Source organism: Rhododendron vialii, chromosome 1a (genome assembly GCF_030253575.1).
Source record: "Rhododendron vialii isolate Sample 1 chromosome 1a, ASM3025357v1".
Lineage (NCBI taxonomy): Eukaryota > Viridiplantae > Streptophyta > Magnoliopsida > Ericales > Ericaceae > Rhododendron > Rhododendron vialii.
This window is the reverse complement of record NC_080557.1, coordinates 38,385,178-38,413,172: the sequence shown is the minus strand read 5'-3', so window position 1 is coordinate 38,413,172 and position 27,995 is coordinate 38,385,178. Positions and strand designations below refer to the sequence as shown.

At 38.1% G+C, this 27,995-nt stretch overlaps 2 protein-coding genes across 2 annotated transcripts in view; one reads left to right on the top strand and one right to left on the bottom strand.

The window, feature by feature from the left end:
- Positions 1–21,845, top strand: part of LOC131306955 (structural maintenance of chromosomes protein 3) — a 30,971-nt gene extending 9,126 nt beyond the window's left edge. Inside the window, exons 11-30 of the mRNA XM_058333407.1 lie at positions 673–918; positions 1,027–1,148; positions 2,184–2,328; positions 7,026–7,198; positions 7,310–7,409; positions 8,009–8,145; positions 8,287–8,488; positions 9,171–9,258; positions 9,347–9,497; positions 10,416–10,566; positions 10,655–10,846; positions 10,934–11,117; positions 11,206–11,276; positions 11,349–11,500; positions 13,134–13,302; positions 13,525–13,671; positions 14,229–14,324; positions 14,585–14,759; positions 16,637–16,829; positions 21,465–21,845. Coding sequence (XP_058189390.1) covers positions 673–918; positions 1,027–1,148; positions 2,184–2,328; positions 7,026–7,198; positions 7,310–7,409; positions 8,009–8,145; positions 8,287–8,488; positions 9,171–9,258; positions 9,347–9,497; positions 10,416–10,566; positions 10,655–10,846; positions 10,934–11,117; positions 11,206–11,276; positions 11,349–11,500; positions 13,134–13,302; positions 13,525–13,671; positions 14,229–14,324; positions 14,585–14,759; positions 16,637–16,824 — 2,889 coding nt within the window. The 3' untranslated portion in view covers positions 16,825–16,829; positions 21,465–21,845. The remainder of the gene's footprint in view (positions 1–672; positions 919–1,026; positions 1,149–2,183; positions 2,329–7,025; positions 7,199–7,309; positions 7,410–8,008; positions 8,146–8,286; positions 8,489–9,170; positions 9,259–9,346; positions 9,498–10,415; positions 10,567–10,654; positions 10,847–10,933; positions 11,118–11,205; positions 11,277–11,348; positions 11,501–13,133; positions 13,303–13,524; positions 13,672–14,228; positions 14,325–14,584; positions 14,760–16,636; positions 16,830–21,464) is intronic.
- Positions 21,846–23,365: 1,520 nt separating this feature from the next.
- LOC131306884 (uncharacterized) lies at positions 23,366–27,538 on the bottom strand. The gene is made up of 9 exons (XM_058333337.1): positions 27,409–27,538; positions 26,359–26,832; positions 26,178–26,268; positions 25,816–25,961; positions 25,453–25,696; positions 25,231–25,335; positions 24,953–25,135; positions 24,603–24,807; positions 23,366–24,021 (listed from the first exon to the last, which is right to left on the bottom strand). The coding sequence occupies exons 2-9, from the start codon at positions 26,799–26,801 to the stop codon at positions 23,531–23,533; spliced, it is 1,908 nt and encodes a 635-aa protein (XP_058189320.1). The 5' UTR covers positions 26,802–26,832; positions 27,409–27,538; the 3' UTR covers positions 23,366–23,530.
- Positions 27,539–27,995: the final 457 nt, after the last annotated feature.

Sequence of the window (27,995 nt, the reverse complement as noted above, 5' to 3'; positions counted from 1 at the left end):
CTGTTCCATTCACAACTTTTTCTACTTTTTTTGGTTTTGTCATCCTTATTTGAATTTTTTTTTTGCGTTTGTTAGTTTTGCGCCTCATTTTTTTGGTTTTCTGTTTTGTCTCGTCAAGATGCATCAGAAAAGTAAAAAATTTATACTTTTACCCAAATGTTTTAGTAAATAATCACTTTTTAGTCAAAAAAGTCGAAAAAAGTGGTATTTACCAAAATATCTGGTTAAAAGTAAAAAAATTTACTTTTCCGATTCATCTTGTCGAGATGAATCAACAAGTCACAAAAGTTTGGCGCAAAGCTAACAAACACGAAAAAAAATTCAAATAAGGACGAAACCATAAATCTTAGAAAAAGTTAAGTGGAACATAGTACAGTATGCAATATAAGTAGTGTGCTTGCCAATGATTTGCCCTGTTTTCTTAGATATACAAATGGCAAGTCATCGAAACAAGAAATGGGGCCTGACCTATGTGGCTATCTCGATTCTCAACCACCTAAGTAAATTGGGCATATATGTGTACTTATGCTAATTGCACATAGCTAATCTTAGTGTTCCATGTTTCCGAGTTGTCTGATGAAGCTCTTAAAGTTTAGTCAAAGGTGAAATCGGTTATGGTTTATTTATGTTTACGGCATACTGCCTAAATTAAAAAGCTTTCTCTTGATACAGGTAGAAGAGGCTCGACGCAAGGTTTCTGAACAGTCGACCGAGAGGTATAACTCTGTGTTAGATGCCCATGAAAAGTCCAAGGAGTTAGACAAGACATTCAAAGATTTGACAAAAGAAGTTCAAATTTTGGGCAAAGAGAAAGAAGCAATACATAACCAGCGAGAAGAAGCTATTAAAAAGTACACAAAGCTTGAGCTTGATTACGAAGATCTAAAGGAGAGTATTTCTGGAGATAAGAGAGCTAAGGTATTTTTCTGACAGTTCCGTGTAATAAGTGTCTGTTTTGGGAGCCATAGATGTATGAGGGTAGCAAAAAGACAGCATATATGTTGATATCACGCTTTCCTTCTTCAGGATGATGCAGTGAAACAGCTTGAGATTCTGCAGAAAGAAATACAGGATTCACAAGAGGAGCTTAATAAAATTAGACCTTTGTACAACAATCAAGTCAGAGAGGAGGAGGACATAACAAGAGGGTATGTCTATTGTGATTGTTATGTTGTAAAAATTTTTGCTTGTTCATTGTGGAGTGTGGATACGATGTCCTCTTCCTTTTATATTTCTTTCAAATCCCATTATACTTATGTTTGAACTACAAGAATGAGAGACTGTTTTGGCAATGCCAAATAATTCCGTCATCATTCCTTTGAGTGTGCTGCCTTAAGCCATGGCGATTTTGTCATTGTCATCTTCATTGCATTTTATGATTATTACCGACACTGTGTCACCTTCGTAGCTCTTGTTTTACTATGGCTTGAACTCCACAGTCGATGCCGTTTTATTGTCATGCCAACCCTGTTTGTGCCACAATCACCATTGTGTCAAATCTCAGAACTAGTTCCAGCAGAATATACTGGTACCTTTGGCTCATCCTCCTCTTCCTCACCATAACATTGTGGACCTCCATTGACATCATGGGTGTCGTAGTTTATGCCATTATCATTGCGATAAAAAAATTCATTAACTAATTGAAGTGTGATATAGTAATTGAAACTACAAATTCCGAAATGATGGTACTACGTCATGTTCTCAAATTTATGCTCATGATATTTGTTATCATCATCTAAAACACGTCGTTAAGAACACCACACAAGGTCACATGCTGTGCCGCCTTTACTGGTGCCTTTTTTACCACCAATGGCATAGTATTATCAGCTTTTCATTACTGGTTATGCCATAATCACTGTATAGCCAATGTCACTTCTAGTTGAGTTTTACTGCACTGTTCCAGACTGCAATCAACAAGTTTAAAAAAAATGGGTTTTACCTCTTGTTCATTTTATTTTCTTTCACCTTAAACCTCCTCAGTTGGAAGGTTCTTTTTCCTAAATCCTACTGGCCTAAGAATTACGCTCTTGAGTGCTCTAGCTTTTACTTGCTAAGAAGGCTGCGTAAGAATGTTCCTCTGCCATGAACTCATGTACATGTTCTGTCTACTTGCCTATGTGAAAACTTCTTTCTGGGATGCATGCTAAGATGACATTTTCTGATGACTGCGCTGTTTGGTATAGTATAATGGAACGTGAGAAGAAGCTTAGCATTCTTTACCAAAAACGTGGTCGGGCCACCCAGTTTGCAAATAAAGCTGATCGTGACAAATGGCTACAAAGGGAAATTGACGAATATGAACGAGTCCTGTCTTCAAATCTAACACAGGTTGCTATTTATATTTCTTACTTCATAAACTGTGATCTCTTAAACTCTTTGAATGTATTCTCACCATGTCTTGATGCAGATAGGCTTCTTGATGCAGTACACTTATATTTGCCATTCTTTTTGGTGAGGATTTGTGCAAAAAACAGTCTTTAAACAGTAGCTTTTGGTGAGGCGTCTGCCACGTCTCTAAAAGTTTAGCCCTTCGAGAGGCAGTTGGTTTTGTTGTGTTTACCTTTTTTATTTTCTCATGATTAAAAAAATTTGAGACAGCAAGAGTTTACCAGATGATGAAAGAGAGTAGTAGAGTCCCTCTCCAGGGACAAATGGCGAACATAGAAAACAATCAAATTATGGTACTAGTCCTTTTCTGGAACTTTTCGGACAAGATGTACTGCTTGTAATCACTTTCGTAGTTTTTGCTCACGACTCACAACTATCAACTTCCTTGAAAATAGTTACTAGGGTTTCTAATTTTTACTGCACTTGAGCCGTGAAAAGCATCTTAAACATTTGCCATTGTTGCATCTATTTACACTAAAGTACATTGAATAGTGCCAGGTGTATCTGCCCCATTTTTAATTCCAAAAGGTACATTGTGTATTCCCTCTTCTTCTTCTTCTTGACCAAAGGCTCTTCCTGATCCAGATCCATTTGGTTTCTTGGCAACCATGTAGAATTGGTGTGGAGTCTGTGGACATCAGTAGTCACATGAAAAATGTTAGAATGCGGTCAACCATATCCAAGTCTATGTGTCCTTGATGTCCTTTTCCGATTTGGGAAGTTAATTCACTACATATTTCTTGCTTCATAGTGGTTTTTTCCGGTGGCGGCTCTAGGAATTTGTAGCAGGGTGTTTTTAGCTTGACTCTGGTAGCTTTATTAGCAAATGACACCTATACAAAATCTCATATATTAGTATGCATAGTGCGATAGAAAATCATAGAGAATCCTTGCACTTTTACAATTGTCCTTGACAACTTTTTGAATTTTGAGCCAAATAGATTAAAATCAGCCCTTTAATCCACTAATATCATTTTGAGAGAAATTATGGTGATTAAATTGACAAAGACCTATTTGGTTATATGCTCTCTTATTTTGTCTCCTATCATTACGGAGGTATGACAAAAAATTTCGTCGTAGTCTTGCATCCAAACGAAGATTGTCACACCAATAGGTTTTTGCTTAGAAGAATTTTGAGTGTTGCTATTAACAAAAGTAATTGCATTAACTAAACAAACAAAAAATCTATAGTTGATGTTATATCAGTACATTTAGATTGGAGGCAATGAACATGGAGTCGACTGTCTTTGAGGGAAAATACATGGCACTATAGTGATATCAATAGATATGAGTATGGACTTTGTTTGGGATAAGGTGTTCAATTACAAGTCACCTGGCTTATGGGTGTTCAAAATATGAGTTGAATGTTCAAATAGGCATAGAATAAATTACTACAAGTAAAATTTTGAAACAAAAAACATTAGGGTGTTCGGCTGCACACACTTCCATGGCTGTGCAGCCGCAACTGTTTTATTTGGCAACTGTTTTGTTCTTAATAGCATGTTCCCCCCAGGTGGAATTGGCTGGTCAATCCCTTACCTTATAACCGTACTTGAGAGTTTCGTACCTCATATGGCTCGGCCATAAATTCTTTTGGGATTATATTTTAATCTACCATGTCTAACTGAATGAGATTCCTCCTAGATCTAGGCCATTTTCGGGCTAACTAAAAGAGGTTAATTACATGAGTTCTGATAGAAAATTTTCAAGCCAAGTTTCTGTTTGTGGGTGTGAGTTTCGTTATGATTAATCCAGATATTGTTTCTTTAAGATTCACCACATAGGGCGTCTGAAGTGCCTGAGATTGTGATATTCCAGTTCAAAATGTATGAGTAAGTGTGGGGCAGTATTGGCAATGCCAAGTGGCGGAGCTGGGCAGCTTTACCCCTATTCCTGTTGGAGCCATGTAGCCTAATGTGCTGATGTACATATGTAGGGTTCAAATCAAAAACTTGATCAGCAGCGTTCCAAGTGAGCATCACTTGGAAGTCGAAAGTTGCCATTTTTCCTTTAAAGCATGTCTTTTAATCCTGTAGTATGATAAGTCCAAGAGTAGTTAGGTAGAAGAGCTTTGAATCTAACAAAAGAAAACTGCCACTACTGGCACTTTACCAAAAGGGGTATCCTGAAAAGGGATTCTAGATGACTATTCCTTTCAATCTCTCTTGGTCCATTTTGTTTGCAAAACTTGGATTGAAGATGATATCCTACTTTGATAAGCTGTTTGAATACTGCTTTTATTCTCCTCCTCTTACTCAGCTGTTCAGATACATCTCAACAAGGTTTTGTTTGTAATTCATTCCCTAGTTCTTTTGTTGGCATTGGTGCTGAGTACTTATTGGCTTTGTGTTTGGGATTGAGTTTTTATTGTTAAAATTTGAGTTAGCTTTGATAGAGGTCAGAGGTGATTATAGTGATGTATCGGAACGTGTCTGTGAATATATATATATATATATATTGATAAGTAATAACGTGTCTGTGAATATGGTCTTATACATGGTATAGCCCAAAGTAGAAGGTGTACTTTAGTTTAAATTGTCGATGAAAAAAGTATCTACTCCCTTCGTCCCATAATTTTAGACACTTTCAGAATTGCGTGCCATTTTTAAATTGCCTATATCTTTCAATTCATAATATTTTATGTGATTTTCAAAACTTTGTTTAAGAGAACTAATTTGAAATCTATCAAAAAAGATCCATATTGCTTATAGAAAACATTACAGATTAAAAGATATGGACAATTTTTTCGCAGGCACGGAGGGAGTTTGTTAGAAAATTTTACTTCCCTTTCCATCTGTTCCGAGAGCTTTATATTAGCAGATTATTTGGTTATCGGCTAAATTTTTTGCATTGAGCTTTCCTTTTGTAGAAACTTCAGATCCAACCCAAAGCTTGAGGTATTAGGTGGAGAGGTCCGTAGTATTAATTGATCGCCCATTCCATATCTAAGCAACGTGGGATTGTATTCCTTAACATTCCCTCACATGCAACTGTGCTTGTGCTTGAGGCCTGTCACATGTAGCTTCTTTTTGGGTCTATCATTGTGCAACCTTTTTATTTGGGTTTCTCATCGTGGAGTGTGGATTATGTATTTTAAAATGTGGGATGGAATGCACCCTGCTCTAATATTGTAGAAACTTTATATCCAATCCAAAAGTTTTAAGCTAATAAGTGGAGGAGATATCCCAACATTGTGTTAAGTGATCCCCCATTCCATACGTAAGCAATGTGGGATTGTATTCCTTAACAAAACTAACATGCTTTCAACACTCCCTCGGCCCAAATAACATTACTTGTGTTGTACTACCCTCATAGTTATAAGGGGCGAGATGTGCACTGAGGCACAAAGGTCTATTGAAGTCAAGGGCCATATTGAAGCGAGGTTCAATTAGGCGAGGAAAATAGCAAAAGTAGTATACGCCAAATTTTCAAATAATAAACATTAAACACTAAGTCCATGAAGTTTACCTTGTAAAAAATTCATAAAGTCGTCTGCCAAATGCCAAATAGTCAGCAAGTCTTGTATACAGAAGAACTAAAATGTCAAATTCAATAAAGATAATCATCCATTATTTGAAACAGAGGCTGAGAGAGATCTTTTGGTTTGTGTCCTTCTACTGAGAGATGAGAGATCGACGTGGTGCGCTGATGTGTGGGGATTGTTTAGCCCTTAGGTTAAGACCTTAGTTACATTTTTTCCCTTTAGAATTAAATTTGGTGCAAATTGAAAGAAGCTCACCAGGCGCATGGCTTGCGCCTCTCCAAAAGGTGCGCGCCTTGGTCGTCTAGGTGCCGCCTTTGTCACGTTGCCTCGCTTGGACCCCCTCTAGGTGCTAGGTGCACCTTTTACAACTATGACTACCCTCCGAAGAATGTAATTGCATTTTGGACCAGTTGTCGGTTTCTTATTATTGCTTATTTCATTTACTATACTACTATGCATGATGTGAGCTTTGCTTTGTATCCTTTATGCCTGTTAACAGTTTCACGATGCATCTTTTCCCCTTAGTTGCTTTTGGATAAGCATCAACAGTTCCAATATGCTAACATGCTTGAACATTTCTGAGAACATGCCATGACTGTTGGAATGTGTTGTACACCAACACTCATCGGACACTTCCCTGTGCATGTTGGGAAATCTAAATCGTCAAACCTCCAATTTGCTATGTGGAAAACAATTTACTGAAATAATAAAATTAATGGATTTGAAAGGTACTGTAGAAGAAATAGTTGTTAGTTCCTTGAACCCATTGTAAATATATCAATTTGTTGCATGTGCCAGCTGTTTTGATTTTGATTTTTATCTTTTTACTGTTGCTACATCAACAAATCGATATTGGGTAGTGTCTGTGTCTGTCTCATATCTGTCTGTATGTGTGCTTCTTGGTCATTATGTATATCACAATCCCTGGCCAACAGCTTCATTCTCCATCCTGTTTTCTCTCCTTGCATCTCTCTTTCTCTAACTCCGGTTAACGGTGTAATTTCTTGCTGTTTTCTCCAAGAACCCAGTCCAAAAGGATGTGATCTGATAATTTTGTTGCCTAGATCTTTTCTCGCAATATCATTCAGGTGGTTGTGTTTCTCATCTCCCCGGCCTTTTATATACTACTAATTGTTTTGTTTGTATGTTTCAGGAGGAGAAAATTAAGGATGAAATTCAACAGCTTAATGCTGATATTCAAGTACAGGATGCCTACATTTTGCATCGCCAAACTGAAATAGCAGATTTAGAATCTGTCTTATCTCATTATTGTGAAACTTTCAATCAGCTCAAATCCCAGAGGGACAAGCTGCAGGATGAGCGGAAGTATGGATTTTTTGAAGTGTTTGGTTTTTTCATTGACCTTCAACAATGATGATGTGCAAATATAATTGGGTTTTGGTTGTATTCAATGCAATTGTGCATTTATTTTTGTAGGTCCTTGTGGGGGAAAGAAAGTGAACTTTCTGGCGAGATTGATAGACTAAAGACAGAAGTTGTGAAGGCGGAAAAAAACTTAGATCATGCTACACCCGGTGTGAGTAATTGCTTCTTGTTTAACTATCAAAGCAGTAATTGTTTCTTGTTTAGCTTTGAGTATCCAAGACCTCATCTTCAAAGCCTCCGTGAAACCATAGTGATATATTGATATCCTTGCTGAGATTTGAGGTCTTTCAAATTTCAATACGCTCCTTGATTACAGTGTCGCATCTAGTTGATAGGCTTGTTACCTTCATAATTCTTCATCAGTTGAGTGTGTAAACAATGGGAAATAAACCAAAAAACTAGAAGTGGTTCTTTGAACAACTTCCGAAACATGACATCGCTTGTAACATAGGCCTCACTAGGAAACCCTTTTTGCAGAGAAACTATGCTAAAATCATTCCCTCTGTATCCTTGGACTTCTACCTATTATAACTTTTGCCGGGTGGAAAACCAAATACAGAAGTCGCTGGGGATTCTAACTGTTTAATGCGAGTTCAACTTTTCTTTCTTAGTCCAGTTTCAAACTTAGTATCAGTCGGTTCACCTGGTCATATACGCAACAGAGATTCTGGGTTGGTTATTTTTTAAGGACTGCAAGTATGTGTTAATAATGCAATGGTTACCTTCTTCTTGTTGATGTAAAATTTGCAGGATATTAGGAGAGGTCTGAATTCAGTGAGGAGGATATGTAGAGAGAGTGGGATTCTTGGAGTATTTGGTCCAATTATTGAGTTGGTCGATTGTGACGAAAAGTTTTTCACTGCCGTTGAAGTTACTGCTGGAAACAGGTTAAGACAAAATCTAATCTGGCAATGTCTATATCCTGGATGTTGGTGGATATAAGCACCTGAGCTGCTTTCTCACCTATTGAAGTATGTTGACCTTTCTGTTCTTAAAATAGTACTCTAATTGTTTTTCTGCTTTTACAGTTTGTTTCATGTGGTGGTTGAAACGGATGAAATATCGACGCAGATAATTAGACACCTTAATGCATTGAAAGGCGGGAGAGTCACATTTATACCACTTAACAGGGTGAAGGCGCCACAGATTACCTATCCACAGAGTTCTGATGTGATACCTCTCCTAAAGAAACTGAAATTCAAACGTGATTATACTCCAGCTTTTGCTCAGGTTATTTTTTGTTGATATAAGAAGAATTTTTTCCGGTTAAATATTGGAGTTCTCTTTCCTGTTGTCAAAATCATACAGAATTTTATTTATGATGCTGTTCAGTGCTTCTCTTTCAGTTTTTCAATTGCAAGTAATTTGACTTGAAACTTTTTTAATCTACTCGGTTGCTGCATTTGGTTGGGAAGTACATATATCTCTGAGCATTTGTCCAACCCATATCTTGTAATGTCGGGCTATGCTGGGAAACTTGATAAAGTTCTGGTCACAGCTGATTTTAGGACAATGTTTATGAGGAAGCGGGAGGTTTAGAGTTTTGGAGCGTTGAAGAAAGGTATTCTAAGAGTTCGAACCAAATAAGTTTTCAAAGTATAGGGACAGAAATATAGGACTAATGGTAGTGGGGTACTCTAGATGGCAGTTATTTCTTGATTATTCACTGTTGGAAAAGGGTTGCTCAAGTCGCTTTATATTATGGGGCCATGAATAATGGTAAATTTAAGCTCTCTACGTCTCTCCATAATGTCATCCCCATTACTTCTGTCTTTCCTTCTTGTCTCTGTGTGTGTGTGTGTGTGTGTCATTAGTTATTTTCCTTTCCTTTTATCACTGATGAACTTTGGATTGTTATTATTGGTTATGTTTTTTTTCCCATTCCCTCCATGACTTTATTGTTTTTCTGCAGGTATTTGGTAGAACTGTAATCTGCCGAGATTTGGATGTGGCCACAAGAGTCGCCCGCACTGATGGTTTGGACTGCATAACTTTGGAAGGTAGTATGGCACTTTGTGTTCTTTGGCATTTAAGTAATTTGGAGTGCTTGTTTCGTTCTTTTGAGCTTTAATCTTTTTTCTCATACAGGTGATCAAGTCAGCAAGAAAGGTGGTATGACAGGGGGATTTTATGACTATAGGCGCTCGAAACTGAAGCTTATGAACGTCATAAAAGAGAATACAAATTCAGTTAACAAGAAGGAAGCTGAACTCGAGGAAGTTCGTTTCAAGCTTCAAGATATCCTTGAAATTGTTATTAGTTTTTAGTTACTTTGAAGGTTTTAGTTTGCATAAAGGTGATTATATAGTTCAATTGTTATAGTTTTCACATACTGTGGTGATTTCTTAATGGAACATGAACTAGTATTGTTGTTGTAACTCTTGCTTGATTCCATTCCCCAAAGGCTAAAATATAGGCACATTTCTTTTGTTGAATAATTTTCACGTACAGACCCCGTTCATTTAAGAAAGGGAGTAAAATACAGGGGTATAGTCAATTGAGGCTTCAATCACCCCCTAATTGATAGCAAATACGGTGCACATATGGGTGATCAAGGCGGAGCATTCCTGCTGAAACTCAAGGTGGTGGAGCATAAACCTGATGGAGTTTGGAATTAAGGGGGGAAGCAACAGGTCTATTGCATAAGTTGATAAATTACATATGTTAGTGCTCTGGCTGCAGAGTGCCTTATTTTTAGTAAACTTTCCTGATCATCCTTCCTGGTGTAGAATAAGGGGGATCGAACAAGTTGATCAAATTAGTAGAACTGTTGAAGCAGTTAATTGTTGGTTTCAAGATGGTGACTTGACTTGACTTGGCTATATGTTTTATCTTTTTTGTTTTGTTTTCTGCTATGAGGGTAATCACTTCCTCTTCCCTTTCATTTTTCTTACAACACGAATACTTCTAGGAAATTGAATTTGGATGGATTTCGCTTATTATTCTTGAGAAGATCCAGTATTCTGAATAGTAAATGAAGACAGTCAGCGAACATGCTTAACATGAGGGTTTTCCTCGTGGAGTTGAGCTTTGATGTGACATACTACTATCAAAGCATAATCGTTTATGTTTTTACTCTAGCTACCAAACACCGAACCTTTTCTCAGACCATCAACCCATACTTTTTACCTTCTGTATGAACTTAATATTTCCCACAGATAGATCAGAAAATCACAGAACTTGTTGCTGAGCAGCAGAAAAATGATGCCAAGCATGCTCACGACAGATCTGAACGGGAACAGCTTAAGGAGGACATTGCTAATGCTAGGAAGCAGAAAGAATCCATTTCCAAAGCTCTAGAGAAAAAGGTATCTCAAAATATATGCATTGTTCTCTGTGCATTGCGAATGTAATTTCGTCTCTTCTAATTCTTTGGTAATTCTTTTGCATTTTAAGGAAAAGTTGCTTGCAAATGTGCGGACCCAAATTGGGCAGCTTAAAGCCAATATATCTATGAAACAAGATGAAATGGGCACGGAGCTTGTTGATCACTTAACATTGGAGGAAAAGGATTTGCTACAACGACTGAATCCTGAAATAACTGAGCTGAAAGAGACGCTTATTGCCTGCAGGGCAAATCGCATAGAGGTTTGCTAATGATGTTGAATTTATGTAAAACTCAAATGCAGGATGTGTGGTTGTATTCATTATCATTTCTGTATACTGCGTTGGCAGACCGAAACAAGAAAAGCGGAGCTTGAGACTAATCTGTCAACAAACCTTGTAAGGAGAAGACAAGAGCTGGAGGCAGTTAAAGTGTCTGGAGAAACTGATAAGTTAGATGCTGAAGCTGAAGCAAAGAAGCAGGAGCTAGCAGATGCTACGTTACTAGTTGAAGATGTGACCCAGCAGCTCAAAAGTGATAACTTTGGACTTCTTGCTCACAATTTCCTATATCGATGTTCTAATCCGCCTTATCTTCTTTTGGCTAAACGTTTTGTTTGCAGGAGTCACTGGAAGTATTGATGAGCGCACAAGACAACTTGGGAAGATCAAAGATGAGAAGAATAAGTTAAAGGTGTTTTTTTGGACTTCTACAGTAATTCTTAGTTATGGTTGCTGGTGCTAAGATGATGTGTTGTGAATGCAGTCATTGGAGGAATCCTATCAAAATACACTTCAGGATGAAGCTAAAGAGCTGGAACAACTGTTGAGTAACAGAAATATTCTTGTTGCGAAGAAAGAAGAGTACTCAAAGAAAAGCAGGGAATTGGGTCCATTATCATCAGATGCTTTTGACGTGTATTATTCTTCTCTAAATTATGTTTCCCTTTTATACTCAAAAGTGGATTTTGTATGGTTTTCTACCATTTTGTTGGGTGATATGCAAACAAAGTATGTAATGCAGCCTTGCTGCCTTGGAAGTTAGTGCTATTGCATAGTTTCATGTATTGTGTATATGATTTGGCATGCAGTGACCTGTAGATTGTATTGTGGCCATTTTTGGAATCATATCATTAAGTGGCACTCTATATGTCTTATTGCATGTGACTGGTTGCATGGGCAATACTATCGGGGGAAATACTAGAGAAGATAAGTTGAGAAATGGCTAAATAACTAGACCTTTCTTTGGCAGGTATTGTTTCAAAGAAAGGATTGCATTGAATGGATGGTACTGCAATTTTGTCTCCCATGCTGGAGATGGAAATATAAGCTTGCTTGACTTGTTATTATCTGTGACATGAAAATGCATAATTTTTTGAATTTCTTTGCATCAAATTAAAGTTCTTCATGAGTTCTTTAATTTGTTTAAAAAATCATTATGAAAGGAAGTATTTTATTATTTGATCTCAAAATTGTGCGGCTTTAAGTAGGGGTCCAGAATTTGGGACGGAGGGAGTAATGCTTGAGAAATTATAGGTAAAAATTGCAATTAGAATAATTTAACCCAATGAAATCCTCTCTTAAATAATAATATTCTAGTAGTAAATGTAGTATTAGTGTTGATTGTTTTTGGACATGATGGTCATATTAACTACGGCGTACTAATATAGTTTCATATGCATTTAATGTTTTTTGTCATGTCGCATGCCTTGTCTGTGTCCTTATTTTATTTTCTTATAGCAGTGTTGTGTCCCATGTTTTTTATCCACTTCTGTGTCCCATGTTTTTTTTTATCCACGTCTGTGTCCATGCTTGTTAAGCTTAGCCTACATTTTAGATACTAGAACGAGGGGGATTTTTTCCCGCTTGGATCCGGTCTCATGAATGGCTTTGATGATGCTGTGTGGACAGGCTAAGATAACAATAATGTAAGTTGATGTTGTGAGGGAAAAGTGATTTGTTTCATGGAACACTATAGTGCTACTAGTATAGAGATATAAGTGGTGTCATATGCATCAGAAGTTCTTATAAAGATGGATAAAGACTTGCATTGCTTAAAGAGGGACATTTCTCTCCTTGGAACTATGCTTTTGCCGGCTCTTATCTGTTAAACTCATCATCTGTTGCCCAATACAGGATGTTAACTATTTATTAAAACCCAGAAAATTCTCATATAGTTCTATCCATCCATGAGCTGGCCCTGAAGAAGAGGTTATCCGAAATGTCTTCCTTAACTTTCTCTACTATCGTAAAAGATTGCCTTTGAGCGAGATTTAATTGACACAATCAGAAAATTCTGTGACTTTGAAGAAACATGGACTAGGTTTGGGTTCATATGTATGTGATTGTCTGCAGAAACTCCACTTAGAAGTTAGTTTGCTTGACCTGTTGATAGAGCCTATATTTAGGTTCCTTCCTTTGACAGTATGCGAATATGGTGTTTCTGTTGTTGTACTCGGTTTCCTATTTTACTTGGAGGCATGTCCTTTTGTTATTGCTACCACTTAAATTTATTTGAATTGACTGGTTTCTTCCATTCTGCAAATTACAGGCATAGGAGGAGGAACATAAAAGAATTGCATAAAATGCTTCACAGGTGCAATGAGCAGCTACAACAGTTCAGCCATGTAAACAAGAAAGCACTTGATCAATATGTGAACTTCACAGAACAGCGAGAAGAACTCCAGAAAAGGCAAGCTGAATTGGATGCAGGTGATGAGGTACTGGAAAGGAATTCTAATTATACAGATATATTTTTTGTATAGTTATTGGTGTAAGCTTATGACAGTTCTGATTTGTTAAGCTTGATTCTTAATCGATTTTGGCAGAAAATTAAAGAACTTATATGTGTTTTGAATTGTAATTATGTTTTCTTATAGTTATTAGTGTATGCTTACGACAGTTCTGATCTGTTAAGGTTGATTGTTTATTGATTTTGACAGAAAATTAGAGAACTTATATCCGTTTTGGATCAACGGAAGGATGAGTCCATTGAACGTACTTTCAAAGGTGTGGCTAAGCATTTTCGGGAAGTATTCTCTGAACTGGTGCAAGGTGGCCATGGGTTTTTAGTTATGATGAAGAAAAAGGTCTGTTATTTAATTGCGAAATGTAATTATGTGTTTATATATAATGTCTCTCTCTCTCTCTCTCTCTCTCTCTCTCTCTCTCTCTCTCTGTCTCTCGTTCAATATGCTGGTCTATCTTCTTTTTAACACTATAATTATGAGTTATAGTGTTAAAAAGATGAAAGAATTACAGGAAAAGGAGGACACGGTGTCTGCCAAGAGAAAATGCATGAGAGCAACACTGATCAAAGACTTCAACTACCTTTTATTAGCTGCCGGCTGCCCTCCAATATCTAGAAATAGCAAAAAAAGTGGAATTCCCCAAAACAGAGGGGAAACGAACTCACTATCCCATCACCAACGGATTCAGTTTTTGCTTTTCTGTTTCAGTGATACTGTTGGTTTTTTTTTGATCATATGTATTTTCATAATTAGACATGTTTTTTAGAGAATCACAGCAGAATTTGGAAATCTAGCATTTTTTTTGAACATTTTTTTTGAATGGGAGATCTAGCATATTAGTTGTCATTGATGGCTTACTAGCAATTTTCTGAATGAGTTTTGGTATCTTTTTACAGGATGGTGATCAAGGTGATGACGATCAGGATGAAGATGCCCCTCGTGTAGCTGACATGGAAGGAAGGGTTGAGAAATACATTGGCGTGAAAGTGAAGGCATGTAGCCCATTTAGAAAGATTTGTGGTGTTAATGTGCAAAATAATGTGGCTGGTTCTATATGGCATGGAAATTTCCTTTAAATGGATTGGCTATGGCCAACTTCATGGTCCACTTTTTTGTTACACAGTGATTGGCAAGTAGACAAATGAATTTTTCTTAAATCTGGTAGTCTGTTATGCTTTACAGAGCTCACTATTAACCTAGTTCCTGGGATCGTTGTTATTGAGTGTTTCCTTTCTTGGCCTTAATATGACAGGTTTCTTTTACTGGGCAAGGGGAGACACAGTCAATGAAGCAGTTGTCTGGGGGTCAGAAAACTGTGGTGGCATTGACACTAATCTTTGCCATACAGCGTTGTGATCCTGCTCCATTTTATCTTTTTGACGAGATTGATGCTGCACTTGATCCTCAATATAGAACTGCTGTTGGGAGTATCCTTTTCCTCCATTTCTGTCATTCTTCTCCCTCTTGCACTCTCTCGAGACACACACACTCACTTATCTGCTGACTTGTAGTCCACCTTTTAAATAACTTTACATGGTTCCACTGGCTACATCGCTGTCCTTGTGAACCACCTAATTCCATTTTCTCCTTGCCCCTCTTACCCATGGGCTGAAGGGGCCTACACCACCATCTTTGGACATGCCAAGTGTGTAACACGGCATGGATTGTCCATCTCAAGTGCTGGAATAAGTACCATAAATGTGGAATAATTTTTTTTGATCCTATTTGCAATATTATGATGCTATAAGAAATGACAACTTTGCTTGTGACCACCTTTCTATAAGATACTCTGGGAAACCCATTTGATTATGATTCAGGTCGGGACTATTTATGTATTTATGTGGAATCTGCATGCTTGATAACTTTTTCTGGCAAGGGAAATCCATTTTATTTGTTTTTGAGTCTCCCACAATGGCAAAAATTGGACCCAGCCAGCTGCCAGTATTATCATCAACTGGGGAGGATCCAATCCCTTAACATGCATCCAATTGTGCAGAGTATATTGTCTACAGGCTTAACAGTCTACGCAACCGTAACAAAGATTTTACGCCCAGTGGGGTCATTGTTTGCTGTAATACTTGCCATGTATCTATTTCACCTCCATTTGAAGTAAAAACAATGTTTATGGTGAATGAGGTCAAAGAGTTTTCTTGATTTACTAAGAAGCCAAATTAGATGAGGCTGCTTCTGAACTTGGTGTTCCCCCTTGGGAGTTTAAATGGACACATGCTAGTATGGGTAGCTAAATATTTAACAATTCAGTTAGAAGAAATATACTGAGAATAACTTAGTACAATTATATTGTTAAGGTAAACTGAGCCGACTGTAGAACTGTAGTGTCAACATAAACTAACAGTAAAGCCAAGATGGCATTACACCAGCGGAGCATGAAAATCCTATTGTCACATTGGCATAGTATGTATTGTCCATGTGTATATAAGCTACTGGGGAACTTGTGTACAGTTTTCTCCGAATGATGTTTTGTTTTTTGTTGCATGTATGTAATTCTCAATAAAAGTAGGCCCCGTTCCACTTTCTCAAATTAGTACTTAAAAAATAAGGACCTATTTTCAAGCTTAAAAATAATGGGCTTACAAAAATAATTTTTCAAATTTTTTTGCAGGGTTTGATAGATCTCGAAGATCCATATTGCATATTTTTTGATTTCAGTAAGCCTATTATTTTTAAGCTTGAAAATTGCGAATAAGTACTTATTTTTTAAGGGGGTAAACTGGAACACAAACTTTTGTGCTCACATGCATGAGTACAGTGTACACTTCTATGTATCTGAATGGCTTAGTGGGATTAATGTGAATTGAGTACTTGAGTGATGCGGGGTGACAAAGGGTGATTCCTTTGTGGTACGAGGAGGATGCTAAGAGGTGTGTGGGTGATTTCGGGTGATACTGGGGCAACATGGAGAAACTCTTAGACCCTGCTTGTTTGGCTTGAAGAATGGTTTTCCAGCTTCATTAAGTGAAAGATGAACCAATGGCAGGCTTGCAAACGTTGTATAGGACTCTTCTCTTAGAGATTGCCTCATCACCTGCACAAACTATGACATTGCTATGAAGGTGGGAATCATTGATAAGGTGCCATCTGGATTGTTATATATGCCAGTGGCCCAACTGAAAACTAGAACTAAGCAACACCTTGCTTGTGAATTTTTGTTGCTGGTTGTTTTTTAGCCACTGTGAAGCAAAAATCAGGTGTTCATAGTTACCTTGCATCATGTGCATCGCTTTGGGTTATCTGTTCTTTCAGAATTTCAGCTTGTAGGAAATCCTTAACCTTTTAATTGTAGATATGATCCGTCGGTTAGCAGACATGGCAAATACACAGTTCATCACCACAACGTTCCGGCCAGAGCTTGTGAAAGTTGCTGACAAGATATATGGCGTGAAACACAAAAACAGGGTTAGCAATGTTGAAGTCATCTCTAAGGAAGAAGCTTTGAACTTTATTGAGCACGATCAGTCTCATAATGTTTGACTGAGGTTAGAACACTTTCAATTCTTATTATTGACATGCTTGCAAATGACTTAGCTTGCAGAGGTTCCATACATTATGGTGTGGTGTATCAGTGCTAACTGTTAAGTAGAGGTAGGTGAGTGATGGATCCAGGAAATTAATTAGGAGGGGTACCTATAAATCACAAATAAAACTTTTACTCTATCACCAATACAATGATGGAAACTTTTCAAGTTAAACTTTATGTACTGATCGATAAAGTTCTAATGAATACCTCACAACATCATTGTATGGTTGCGTTGTTTGAATGTTTCCACGTTTTCATGTGATTTATGTGAGACTCACTCCACATATGACATTTCGTAAATACTTTCCTAAATACTAGATACTGATGCAGGACAACTAACGGAAATAAATAGAGAAAGATGAAAACCTAGGCATCCCTGTGCCTAAGGACCCCTAGACATCCCTGTGCCTAAGGAAGTAAGGATATTCCTGTATCAAAACCATAATTAAACTTATATATTTCGTTAACTACTTGAATTTAAAGAGTAGGGTCCTTTAAATAGGCTCTTGAAAAGATAACAAAAGGATAAACGTGACCTGGATTCCTATAAATAGGATAACTCCTAAAACAATTAAAACAACTAAGTCAACTCCTCACATCTAAATAGAAAATGATTCCTCCCGGATCATATACAAATATCTCGTGGGGCCCACAGAGTACTCTTTCCAGTTCCCTATCAGGGCTAAATGACTATTGATCTCATGAGACAAGCAGTTGCATCCGGCCGAACACTTGCTGGTAACAAAAAGAGTGCAAAGATGTCCCGGCTAGGAAATACATTCTCCACATAAAAAGTCAGATCCATATTTGTATTCAATGAGAAACACAGCAAAAAAGCATTCAGGTCCAACTTAGGGAAAACACAAACATGATCAAGAGTTTGAATAGATGGGAGAACATGGTTCTTTTAGGAACATATGGGCCAAGGCTATCAGGAGCAACACATAGGAGCAACACATAGACTGGAACTCTTAGAAAGGTAGTCTTGCATTAGAGGTTCATCATTTACACAATTAAACTCATCATGGTTATCAGAAAATGACTAATTTTTGGACAAAAATGGAGAGTGTTTGCTTAATAGGCACTTGAGAGGAGGAATTGGATTGTTCTTTCTATCACTTGGTTGAGGTTTTTGACACTTAGTAAGCTGGATTTACCATTATACCAAATACGATTTCTTTTTCAGGCACTTTACTTGTGCATGAACACCACTTATCCAAGGACGACCAATAAGAACATGACTAACATCTATGGGTAGGATATTAAAAGAAACAACTTTTGAATAAAAATTAACCAATTTAATTGGCACTAAACACCTATGTGATACGAGAAAAGTGGAATTAGATTCCCAAGTTATCTCTTGTGGTTTTGGGTGTGGTTCAATGTCAAGATCTCCTCTTTTAATTGAAGACCTAGAAACCGCATTCATTGGAAACTCTTTTTTTTCCTCCTTTTTTTTTGATCCGATTGGGAAACTCTCATTGATGACAATTTTGCATCACAGTAGGCAAACGTGTGAAAATTACTGGTAACATGTTTAGGATTAGGAACAAGAATTGGAGGAGATTGTCGAAGGAGTCACATGATTCTATTGAGGTGAGTGTTGAATTGAGTACTGAATTGATCAACCTTAAATTCATTTTTTTGGGAGAAGTGGAAGGAGAACAAGAATCACTAATTTGGACCTTGTGTTGTGGCATTAAATACTGTTTTTTTCTCCATGAATACGAATAGAAATTTGAACTTTTAATGGAAAGATAGGTGCCTTTCAGAGATCAAATTTGAGCCCCAATTTTGTGGTGTTGCTCTTGTTCAATAGATCTAAATCTTGGCCTCTTTATTCGTTCCCTTTCTGAGAGGTGGCGGGAGGCTTGACAATGAACTGCTGCTGTTGGTGGCGTTTGGTGCCCCACGTTGGGGATGCTGTTTGTTGTTCGGATCTGCTGTTGGTGGCGTGATTGAGTTTGTTCGGAAAGGGGTGGTCGGAGCTGGTTGGAACTGGGTTGTGGAGGGACGCTGGTGGTGTGGTTGATGCTGGTGGTTGTTAATGGAAGGGGGTGGGTGTCGCTGTAGTTTGATGAAGGAGATGAACAGTTGCTGGTCTGGTATAAGGCTTCGAGATATGGTCCTGGTGCTTCAGGTATATGGGCGGGTAGATATGGGCCTAGTGAGTTGGATATATGGCTAGTTGGTTCTGGTGATGACTGATGATTGGGAATTTTGGTTGCAGGTGAAGTGGGTAGTAGGCACAGGGAATTTGGGCTGGAGGTATATAATTCTAGTATAGACTTAAGTGGGCTTGTATGGAGTGGGCTGGGGTAGTGTGGTAAGGGTATATCCACAATGCTATAATCAAAAATTGATAACTAAAAGTTGCTATATCAGCTTTTGATTATTCATTTAAGAGATTGCTGAGGTTAGCAATGTTGATGTCTACAATGGCATAATCAAAATTGGATAGCCAAAACTTGTCATATCATCTTTTCAAACTACAAAAAAACTAAAAATTGTGAACATTAGAAAATAGTTTTTCTAAAAATAATTTTGAAACTAATAAAAACTATTAACTAGAAATAGAAAATAGTTTTTGAAACTTTTTTTTGGAAAAAAAACTATTTTCTAAAAAAACAAATTTTTACTGAAACATATTTTTTTTTCAAAACTATTGTTTGAAAATAAAGTGAGAGAGAAAAAGGTAAGTGAGATAGAACATTTTTGGATAATGATTGGTTATTTGATTGAGAATATGTAGGGTCTATTAAATTTGGTTATTGTCAAAGGGAATTGATATTCGCGCTCCAAGATTTACTGCAGGCGCTCCATTTTTGGTTTTTACACTGTGATGTTGCCAGCAACATCATAGTGTAAAAACAAAATATACACTGATGTTGCCAGCAACATCACAGTATAAAAACAAAAAGGAGGAGCGCCTGCAGTAAATCTTGGAGCGCGAAAATCAGTTCCCATTGTCAAAAGGTTGTTAGTTTTGGTTATCCAAAGTCCAAAATTTGATTATTTCTAAGGAGGTTGTTAAGTTTGATTATAACATTGTGAGTTATATTTTGCACCAACATTATTAACTTCAAAAACTTTTTACTTTTGATTACAACATTGTGGATACTCTAATGGGCCTGTAGAAATATTGAGTTTGTAGTATCCGGTTAATATAGGATCTGGTGCTAGTGAATTGGTATTAGGGGTAAGTGGGCTAAGTAATGACATATAGTGGGCTGGTTTGGACGGCTAGTTTAAAAAGTTGAATGGGCTGGAATTAAATATCAAAGCTGCTGGAGATGAACAGATGTTGAACAGGCGTTTAGGTCACGACGAGCTGAACAGAAGTTTGGGATATCAGCGATGGGTCTCGATGAGTTGCTGCGATCTGGTCGGTGGTCTTCAATGAAGGTTGTACGGAGGTTGCTTGCTATTGTTGACCATGATGGTTGAGAGATGAATTGATCTCTCTCTCTCTCGATCAGTGCAGAATTCTCACCTTGCTTTCTTCTCTTTTATTGATTTGGAAGAACAAAAACACAAACAACAATTGAGATCAAATTTTGTTTTTTGTTTTTTATCAAGCTGAATTTCATTAAATTCTAACAGAGCAAAGTCAAGATAACAAAGTGATAACATAACAGAAGCGACAAAAGAAAGGCAAAACATTGCCTAAGCCTATGTTCTGATATGCCCCACACCCAAGGGGTACGCTATAACGAACTCCCTGGTAGCGTGTGGCACGTTAATGGTGACAATTGAGTCCTCTTGTTGAGATCCAAGACGGGCTAGACAATCAGCGGTCTGATTGGCTTGTCGGTATATGTGGGTGATAGAGGTATTAGTCCTGGTAGCAATACTCCTGGCTGCCTCCATTAGAAGACGCTGATCTGGAGGCGGTCCTTCATTTAGAAACTTCACTGCCACACTATTTTCACATTTGTCAGATTCTATTTTCACATTTGTCATACCCTTCTCAAGGATATCGTCGGAGATAGCCCAGCGCTAATACCAAAGTTGATCAGGATGGCAAACGAAAATAAATAAAGGAAGGTAAAAGCCAAGGCATTCCTGTGCCGAAGGACCCCTAGATATCCTTGTGCCTAAGAAAATTAATGATATCCTTGTATAAAATTTATTATTAAACTCATATTTTATCAACTACTTGATTAGAAAGGGTAGAGTCCTTTAAAAATAGGCCCTTGAAAAGATAACAAAAAGGATAAACATGAGTTACATGACCTAGATTCCTAAATTGGACAACTCCTAAAACAATATAAACAACTAAGTCAAATCCGCTCGTCTAAAGTATAATGGTAACACAAATTCCTATCGTCCTGGATCATATGTGAATATCTTCTGGGGCCCATGGAGTACTCTTTCCCATTCCCTATCCTGTACTCTTACCCCTCCTGTGCTTTTTGACATGACTGGATTATGCCAATGTGAGCTGGGCATCTGGGAAGGATAGAAATCGGGAAAAAGCTGATGGGTTGCGGCCTTTACCGTGATTAGACCTTTTAAGTTCGAGTAATATTTAATTCCTGTTTCCTCACAGCTTTTCACTTTCCTCACCATCTTTTTTGGTGTTCTGATGCAGTGAATGCTCCAGAGTAGCTGAAGCTCTTTGGTTCCGATACTGTGAACATCCCTTACTTGCTTGGTAATCTACAGGTGCCTGATGGGTGGAATTCTTATTTGAGGTACTTATAAATTCTGTAAAAATCTAAACATTGCCTTGGTAGTCTCATGTCTGTGTAGTGCTTGATCAATGTGATGCAGTCCAGTTTAGCGTTTACGTTCTGCAGTACATATGTAGCTTGTTGAAGTGTATGGCAGAGTTCTGTTGAGTAGGATCAAGAAGAACGTGGGACCCAGACTAGAACAGAAATCATTTCAGTTGACTTGTAAACGTGTTTGTGAATTGTGCCGTCTATAATTATGCGTTATTAGAAAGACCATTAGTTCTCTCACTTACCAACATGCTGGATCCCTAATGTTCAGTTTGATTTGGAAATAGATGAACAGCTTTTGTGCATGACTGTTACTTATATTCAAAATAGATGGAAACTTTGAACCAGTTCTATGTTACAGTCCTTACTGGGAAAAGGGGAGAAGCTGTAGCCTTTCAATTGGCTTGGTAGTGAGTCCAAAACCCAAGGGGAAGAGTGGATCATAGTGTTTATCACCAAAATTCATCGGGAGCTGACTTTCGTTCTTGAACCAAGTTAGAGAAAGTTTTGCCGTAAATCCATAATCACTGAAAAGAATGTCAGCTATGCCTTGGCCTTCTGTTCCCGGTAGCCATGCCGCAACAAAATCGTCTAGATATGTCGGAGAGATGGGGCTCAATCACCAGAGGTCGGCTGGAGATGACGACTACAACACACTTGATATGCTTGGATACGTTCTGGATTTTCAAATTCAAATTGTCTCCCTTGGTTTCAGCGTAAGGTGGATCTCCGACAACAAGAGCATTAGAGAAGTCCTTGGACGTAGAGTTTTCACAACATACAAGTACAGACAACTTGCGGATCAAAAAAAAAAAAGTACAGACAACTTCTGTACTTGGGTCAGCGGCAGATTTGATGGCATCCAAAATGGTGGTTCCTGCCAATTTCAAACTGTGTACTAAAAATCAGAATTAATTGACGATTAGTCGCTGGCGGGGCTTATCCGACTAGATTAGATCCGATTAATTGTTATGTGCCTATTAATTGCCAATTACTAATTGCTGTGTGCCGATTAATCGTCGATTACTAAGCCTCGAAGCTCGAATGTGGCGTCTAGCGACTTTTTAGAACATTGATTTCAAAGGGAACAATACGTGAAGAAATATAGTGTATGTACCAAGTACTGGGATCCTCTCAACGGTTCCGAGTATTAAAGTGGAGCCATAAAAGGTCCACAAAATGCTAGGACTATCTAGTTCCCTCGGTTCCAAAAGGGACCGGAGAGGATCCTTTCCCTGTATCAACTACTAGTAACTAGATGGAAAACTCTCTGTCGAATTACCCAAAAGCCTTCCAGAGTTCAGAATCATTGTGGTAAAAAGTTAAAAAAAAAGGAAAAAAAAGAAAAGAAAAAAGGCAACTTCTGAAGTGCAATTATTTGAAATCGGAGTGCACAAAAATCATTTCCCTGAAGAATATAAATGTCTTCCTGTCCTTGATTGTGTGGTAATAAATCAGAGCTTCTGTAACAATTCAATGTGTTTGAGTTACGACCCTATAATTTGGAAAAATTTTCAGTGCCGAATGGGTACCACGTGGCGCCCGCTTGCGCATTCGAGCCGTCCATTGCGTGTTTGAATGACTCAGATTTGGAGAGAGAAAAAGGAGAGAGAAAGTGTTGGGGTGAGAGGAGAGAGAGGGTTTTAATCCGAGCTGTCCAAAAGTGTATTGGACTGTTCGGATGCACCAAGCGGACACCACGTGGTACCCGCTTGGCACTGAAAAATTTCTCCTATAATCTAATGGTCATTCCTATCATTAACCAACATTTAAGCTACCGAACATCCAATCCAATCTATAAATAGATTTGCTTCCTTAATATACACAATTGACCCCAATCGATTAGGACGTAAGGCTCAGTTTAGTTTGGTGATATACACAATTGAGTACATTTGAACAATTTTGATTCTACAGTCATAAGAAGGAGAAAGCTCTAGCTTTTCACATTTGGCTTGGTTGTGAGCCCAAAACCTAAGGGGAAGAGTGGATCATAGTGTGGATCACCAAAATTCATCGGGAGCTGATCCACGTTCTTGAACCAAGTGCGAGAAAGTTTTCCCGTAAATCCATAATCCCCGAAGAGAACGTCGGCCACGCCTTGCCCTTCTGTTCCCGGTAGCCAAGCCGCAACGAAAGCGTCTGTGACGGAGAGATAGGGCTCGATTACAAGAGGACGGCCCGAGACGAGGACGACAACGCACTTGATATGCTTGCACACATTCTTGATTGTGCTCGGACCGGGTTTAGGGATTGTTAAGTTCAAATTGTCTCCATGGGTTTCGGCAAAAGGCGGCTCTCCCACGACAACAATGGCATAGGAAAAGTCTTTCTTGGACTTGACAACCTCGGACGTGACATTTTCTTTGAAGACAACTTCAGTGCTTGGGTCAATTGTAGATTTGATGGCATCCAAGATGGTTGTTCCTGCCATTTCAAAGGGAACAATCATGTCAAGAATTGTGTTATGAACTACTAGTAACGCGGATTAAAAAAAAAAAAAAAACTACTAGTAACTATATGGTAAAAAGATGAAGTCGAATATCCAGAAAGCCCTATAGTATAGAGTTATAGGGCACGGTTACAGTATACACCTGTGCAACATAGATAGTACTCCGTAATATTATAAATTGGGCCATATGATCCATAGCATAGCCACAAAATTTCATATCTAAATATGGGGTTACGAGTAACTGCAACCATGGTGGGTGAGTCGTAACCTTGAAGCGGACATCGCCTCCACCTTGTTTGGGATGCAGATCATAGACCGGCTCATGCACATTACTCTACATGTTCTATTTTCCTGGTCCTTTATTGCCATACGTGCCGTTTAATCGGATAACTAGCAACATAATTTTATGAGATTTTCTTATTTTGATTTTCTCCGGAATCAATAGTTCTAAATTACTTCTTTTTTGATACAACTGTCGAAAATTATTTCGAAATAAAATGCAGTATCCATGATGTTTTAAGATGTCCGGAATAATGAAAAATGAAATGGAACATACCAACAGTGATGTTGTTGCCGCCTTGTCCTTGCCAGCTGATAGTCCAGCCACCACATTGATATCCCAAATTGTTGGCATGACTTCCAACAACTAGGATTTTTGATGTCTTTTTGGGGAGAGGAAGCAAAGGAGCGTTTGGGTTCTTCCCATTCTTCAAGAGCACCATTGATTTCCTTACTGCTTCCCTTGCCAAATCCCTATGAGCCTGGTTCCATAAATTAATACTATATGAGAAATGAAATCAAATTTAATACAGAATAATTGGTTGTGAAAGTATATTGAAATGTGCATCTCTTTAGTAGGAGTATTTTGTTTCAGCAGATTGTTAATAAATTAAAAAAAAAACTAACCTGGCTTCCAAGATGTTTTGCTAGGCTTAGATCAGCCATGGGATTCTCAAAAAGACCCATAGTGAACTTAACCCTCAAAATCCTACTTACGGCGTCATCAATACGGCTTACTGGAATGACATTCTTCTTGACCAGCAAGGCCAAGTCGCCAATAAATTCAGTGTAGTTGTAAGGAACCATGACCTACCAAAAAATAAAGGTTAGAAACCCGTTCAAATTCAAGTTTTCCATTAACAAAGACATGGCATGGTTCTTCTTTCGAGCGAAAATCAGCCAACCATGTCAATGCCAGCCAGAATCGAAGCTTGGACCGAGTACGTGTAGTTTGCATGCACCGGTGAGGTGATTTTGTCGATTCCTTGATAATCAGAAATGATGAAACCCTGGCAATTAATAAATAACGAGGAATTTAACTTGTTAACAATAATTGATAGTCGTTTAAGCTCTAACGAAAAATTCTCATTACACAAAAAATGCTCATTTAGGTTTTAGCTACGTACCTTAAACTTTAGGGTATCTTTGAGGTATTTGGTGAGGAGATTGTAGTTAGCGTGCATTTTAACACCGTTCCAACTCGAATAAGACGCCATGATTGTACCGATACCCTTTTGGATGGAGTCTAAATAGGCAGGCATGTGAATCTCCAACAATCCCTCCCAACTAATCACAGTGTTGTTTTCATTGATTCCCTTGACAGTGCCACCATCACCCACATAGTGCTTTGCACATCCCAGAACCTTTTCCCTTCAAAAATTGACAAATTAAGGTAAAATGTGATGAGTAATATTGCCTTGCAATAGAGGTAAACAAAATGAATTTTGTTAGAACTAAATGTGATCAAAATATGGAGGAATAGGGCTTACTTTCCACCAACATAAGGGACACCCTTTGGTGAATTCTCCGGGATTTCGCCTTGTAAACCATCGATGATACTTGTCATTTGTTGAACGATTTTATGATCTTCGCTATAGCTCTCGTAGCAACGACCCCATCTTGGATCTCTGCATACCTATTGTTACAAGATACAGTATTAATTGACTGACTGTTATAGTTACTTGAGATATATCTGGACATAGATGTTCCAGGAGTCGTTTGATTCATAAAAATTCCCTAGTTAATTCGTAAGATCCATGTGCATCGGTCTGTTTGAAGGTCAGTGTAGGCTCTTTAATAACATCAACTGCAGAAATATTTGAATAAAGTTTGGGACTGTATTGTTATCTACCGCAATGCATGGTGCAAAAGCATAAGGCACGCCGGTGGCTCTCACTTCAAGCGCGGTTGCAGCACCAATCCTTTTCACTAGTTCTGGGTCCCTGCAGAAACGAAAACTCCATGGTACTGTTAGTACAAAGCTTACGAGATTTCTGCGTAAAATCACATCAAAATTGAATTTTGTAACTCGCCTGGTCGCTCCAAGGCCAACGTTATGTGGGAAAATCGTAGCTTTATACACATTGTTGTGCCCATGGACAGCGTCAACTCCATAGATCATCGGAATGCCAAGACGGTTAGAGAGAGCCCATTTTTGAAACTTGTTCACCATCTTAACCCAATCTTCCGCGGTACCATTAATCCTGGGCACGCTCCCTCCCCCGCTCAGTAGACTCCCGATCGAATATTTTTTCATGACGTTGGCAGTGAGGTTTACTCTTTCCAGTTGTGTCATTTGGCCAAATTTCTCTTCCAGTGTCATTCTTTTTAGGAGGTCCTGGACTCGATCCTCAACGGGCTGTTTGGGGTCTAGGTATATCGCGTATCCTTTGGTACGTTTTGCGTCTATCGTGTGTATGGTTACACTTAGGAAAAGAAGCCCGACTAAGGGAATTACCCAAATCCTCGAAGCCATTGTCGAAAAACTTTATTTTTATTTTCCTCTCCTGCAAAGAAAAATACACAGCTTTGAGTCAATTGCATGTTGTGAGAGGGGAGAGGGGAGAGATGACCTAAATTCTTTGTTATTTTATCACTTCGAAAAAGAAAAACATTTCTTGAAAAAAACACCGATATCTAACGACTTAATAAAATAGGTCTCATTTTTATGTTTATCTCGGCAATGAACAGATGGACGGTTGAGATGGAATCTAAGTTATCAATTGCTGAAATGGACGGCAAGAATGGGTACAACATCCATTTATTGCTGAAATGAACGGGCCAGATGGGGACAACATGTCCCTGAGTTCTCGTTGAATATCCCAAGGAAGGAATAGAAGGTTTCCTCACTAATGATTGAAACCTTTGAAAAATATTTAAGAGGTTAAAATGGTCAATAAAACTTTAGGGCGATCACGATCTTACCAATAGTTAGAGTCATGACATATTTAAAAGGAGGAAAATAGGAAATTAAAATCATTCGTGCAGAAAATTATAGTACTATATGTTTTTGTTTCTTTTAATCACCACGAAAAATTGAATACCAAGGACACCAATCAAGAGGGAAGGAGGGAAACCCTAACCTGATGACCGTTCGATAGGACAATAATGCCCCTAAAACAAAACACAAGGTATAAACAAGATAAAATTATGCCCCCTGTGTTTTGTTTTTTCCTAATCGGAAATTATTCTAATAATGAAAAAAGAAATGCTGAAGGTAGGGATATTTATAGGGCCAAGAAGTTCTATGTTTGCCATGCCTAAATTGAGCAAAAGCATAAAAAGACGGAGAGACATTAATTGTGGATAGCATTGAAATATACTCCGAAAATAATTCGAGGTCTAATCAAGAACCGGGAATGGTGTTGTGCGGGTGGTGCATAACATAGGCCGTTCGTTTGGCAATCCAATGGTCCAAATCTCATTTTCGTTGTATAGCATCTGAGTCGTTCATTGTCGAGATGACATCTGGACCGTTGGATTGCCAAATGGACGGCTTAGATGGTGCACAACACAGTGTACTAGATTTTCTAATAATGAAAAATGCACAAACAATTATATACGAGTGTTTATTTGAAATCCGAATTGTTAAAAATTATTTTTTAGCTTTTTGAATTTGTTTACGCTCAATTAGCATAAGCAAAAATGCAATCAAAGACCAAAAAGGGAA

What these genes read in the sequence shown, in the direction of transcription:
- LOC131306884 (XM_058333337.1), bottom strand. Translation starts at nt 26,801, where the DNA reads ATGGCTTCGAGGATTTGGGTAATTCCCTTAGTCGGGCTTCTTTTCCTA. An exon ending in GTTGGCCTTGGAGCGACCAG is followed by an intron (nt 26,269 to 26,358) that starts GCGAGTTACAAA and finishes TCGTTTCTGCAG; the next exon opens with GGACCCAGAACTAGTGAAAA. An exon ending in AAGATACCCTAAAGTTTAAG is followed by an intron (nt 25,336 to 25,452) that starts GTACGTAGCTAA and finishes ATTAATTGCCAG; the next exon opens with GGTTTCATCATTTCTGATTA.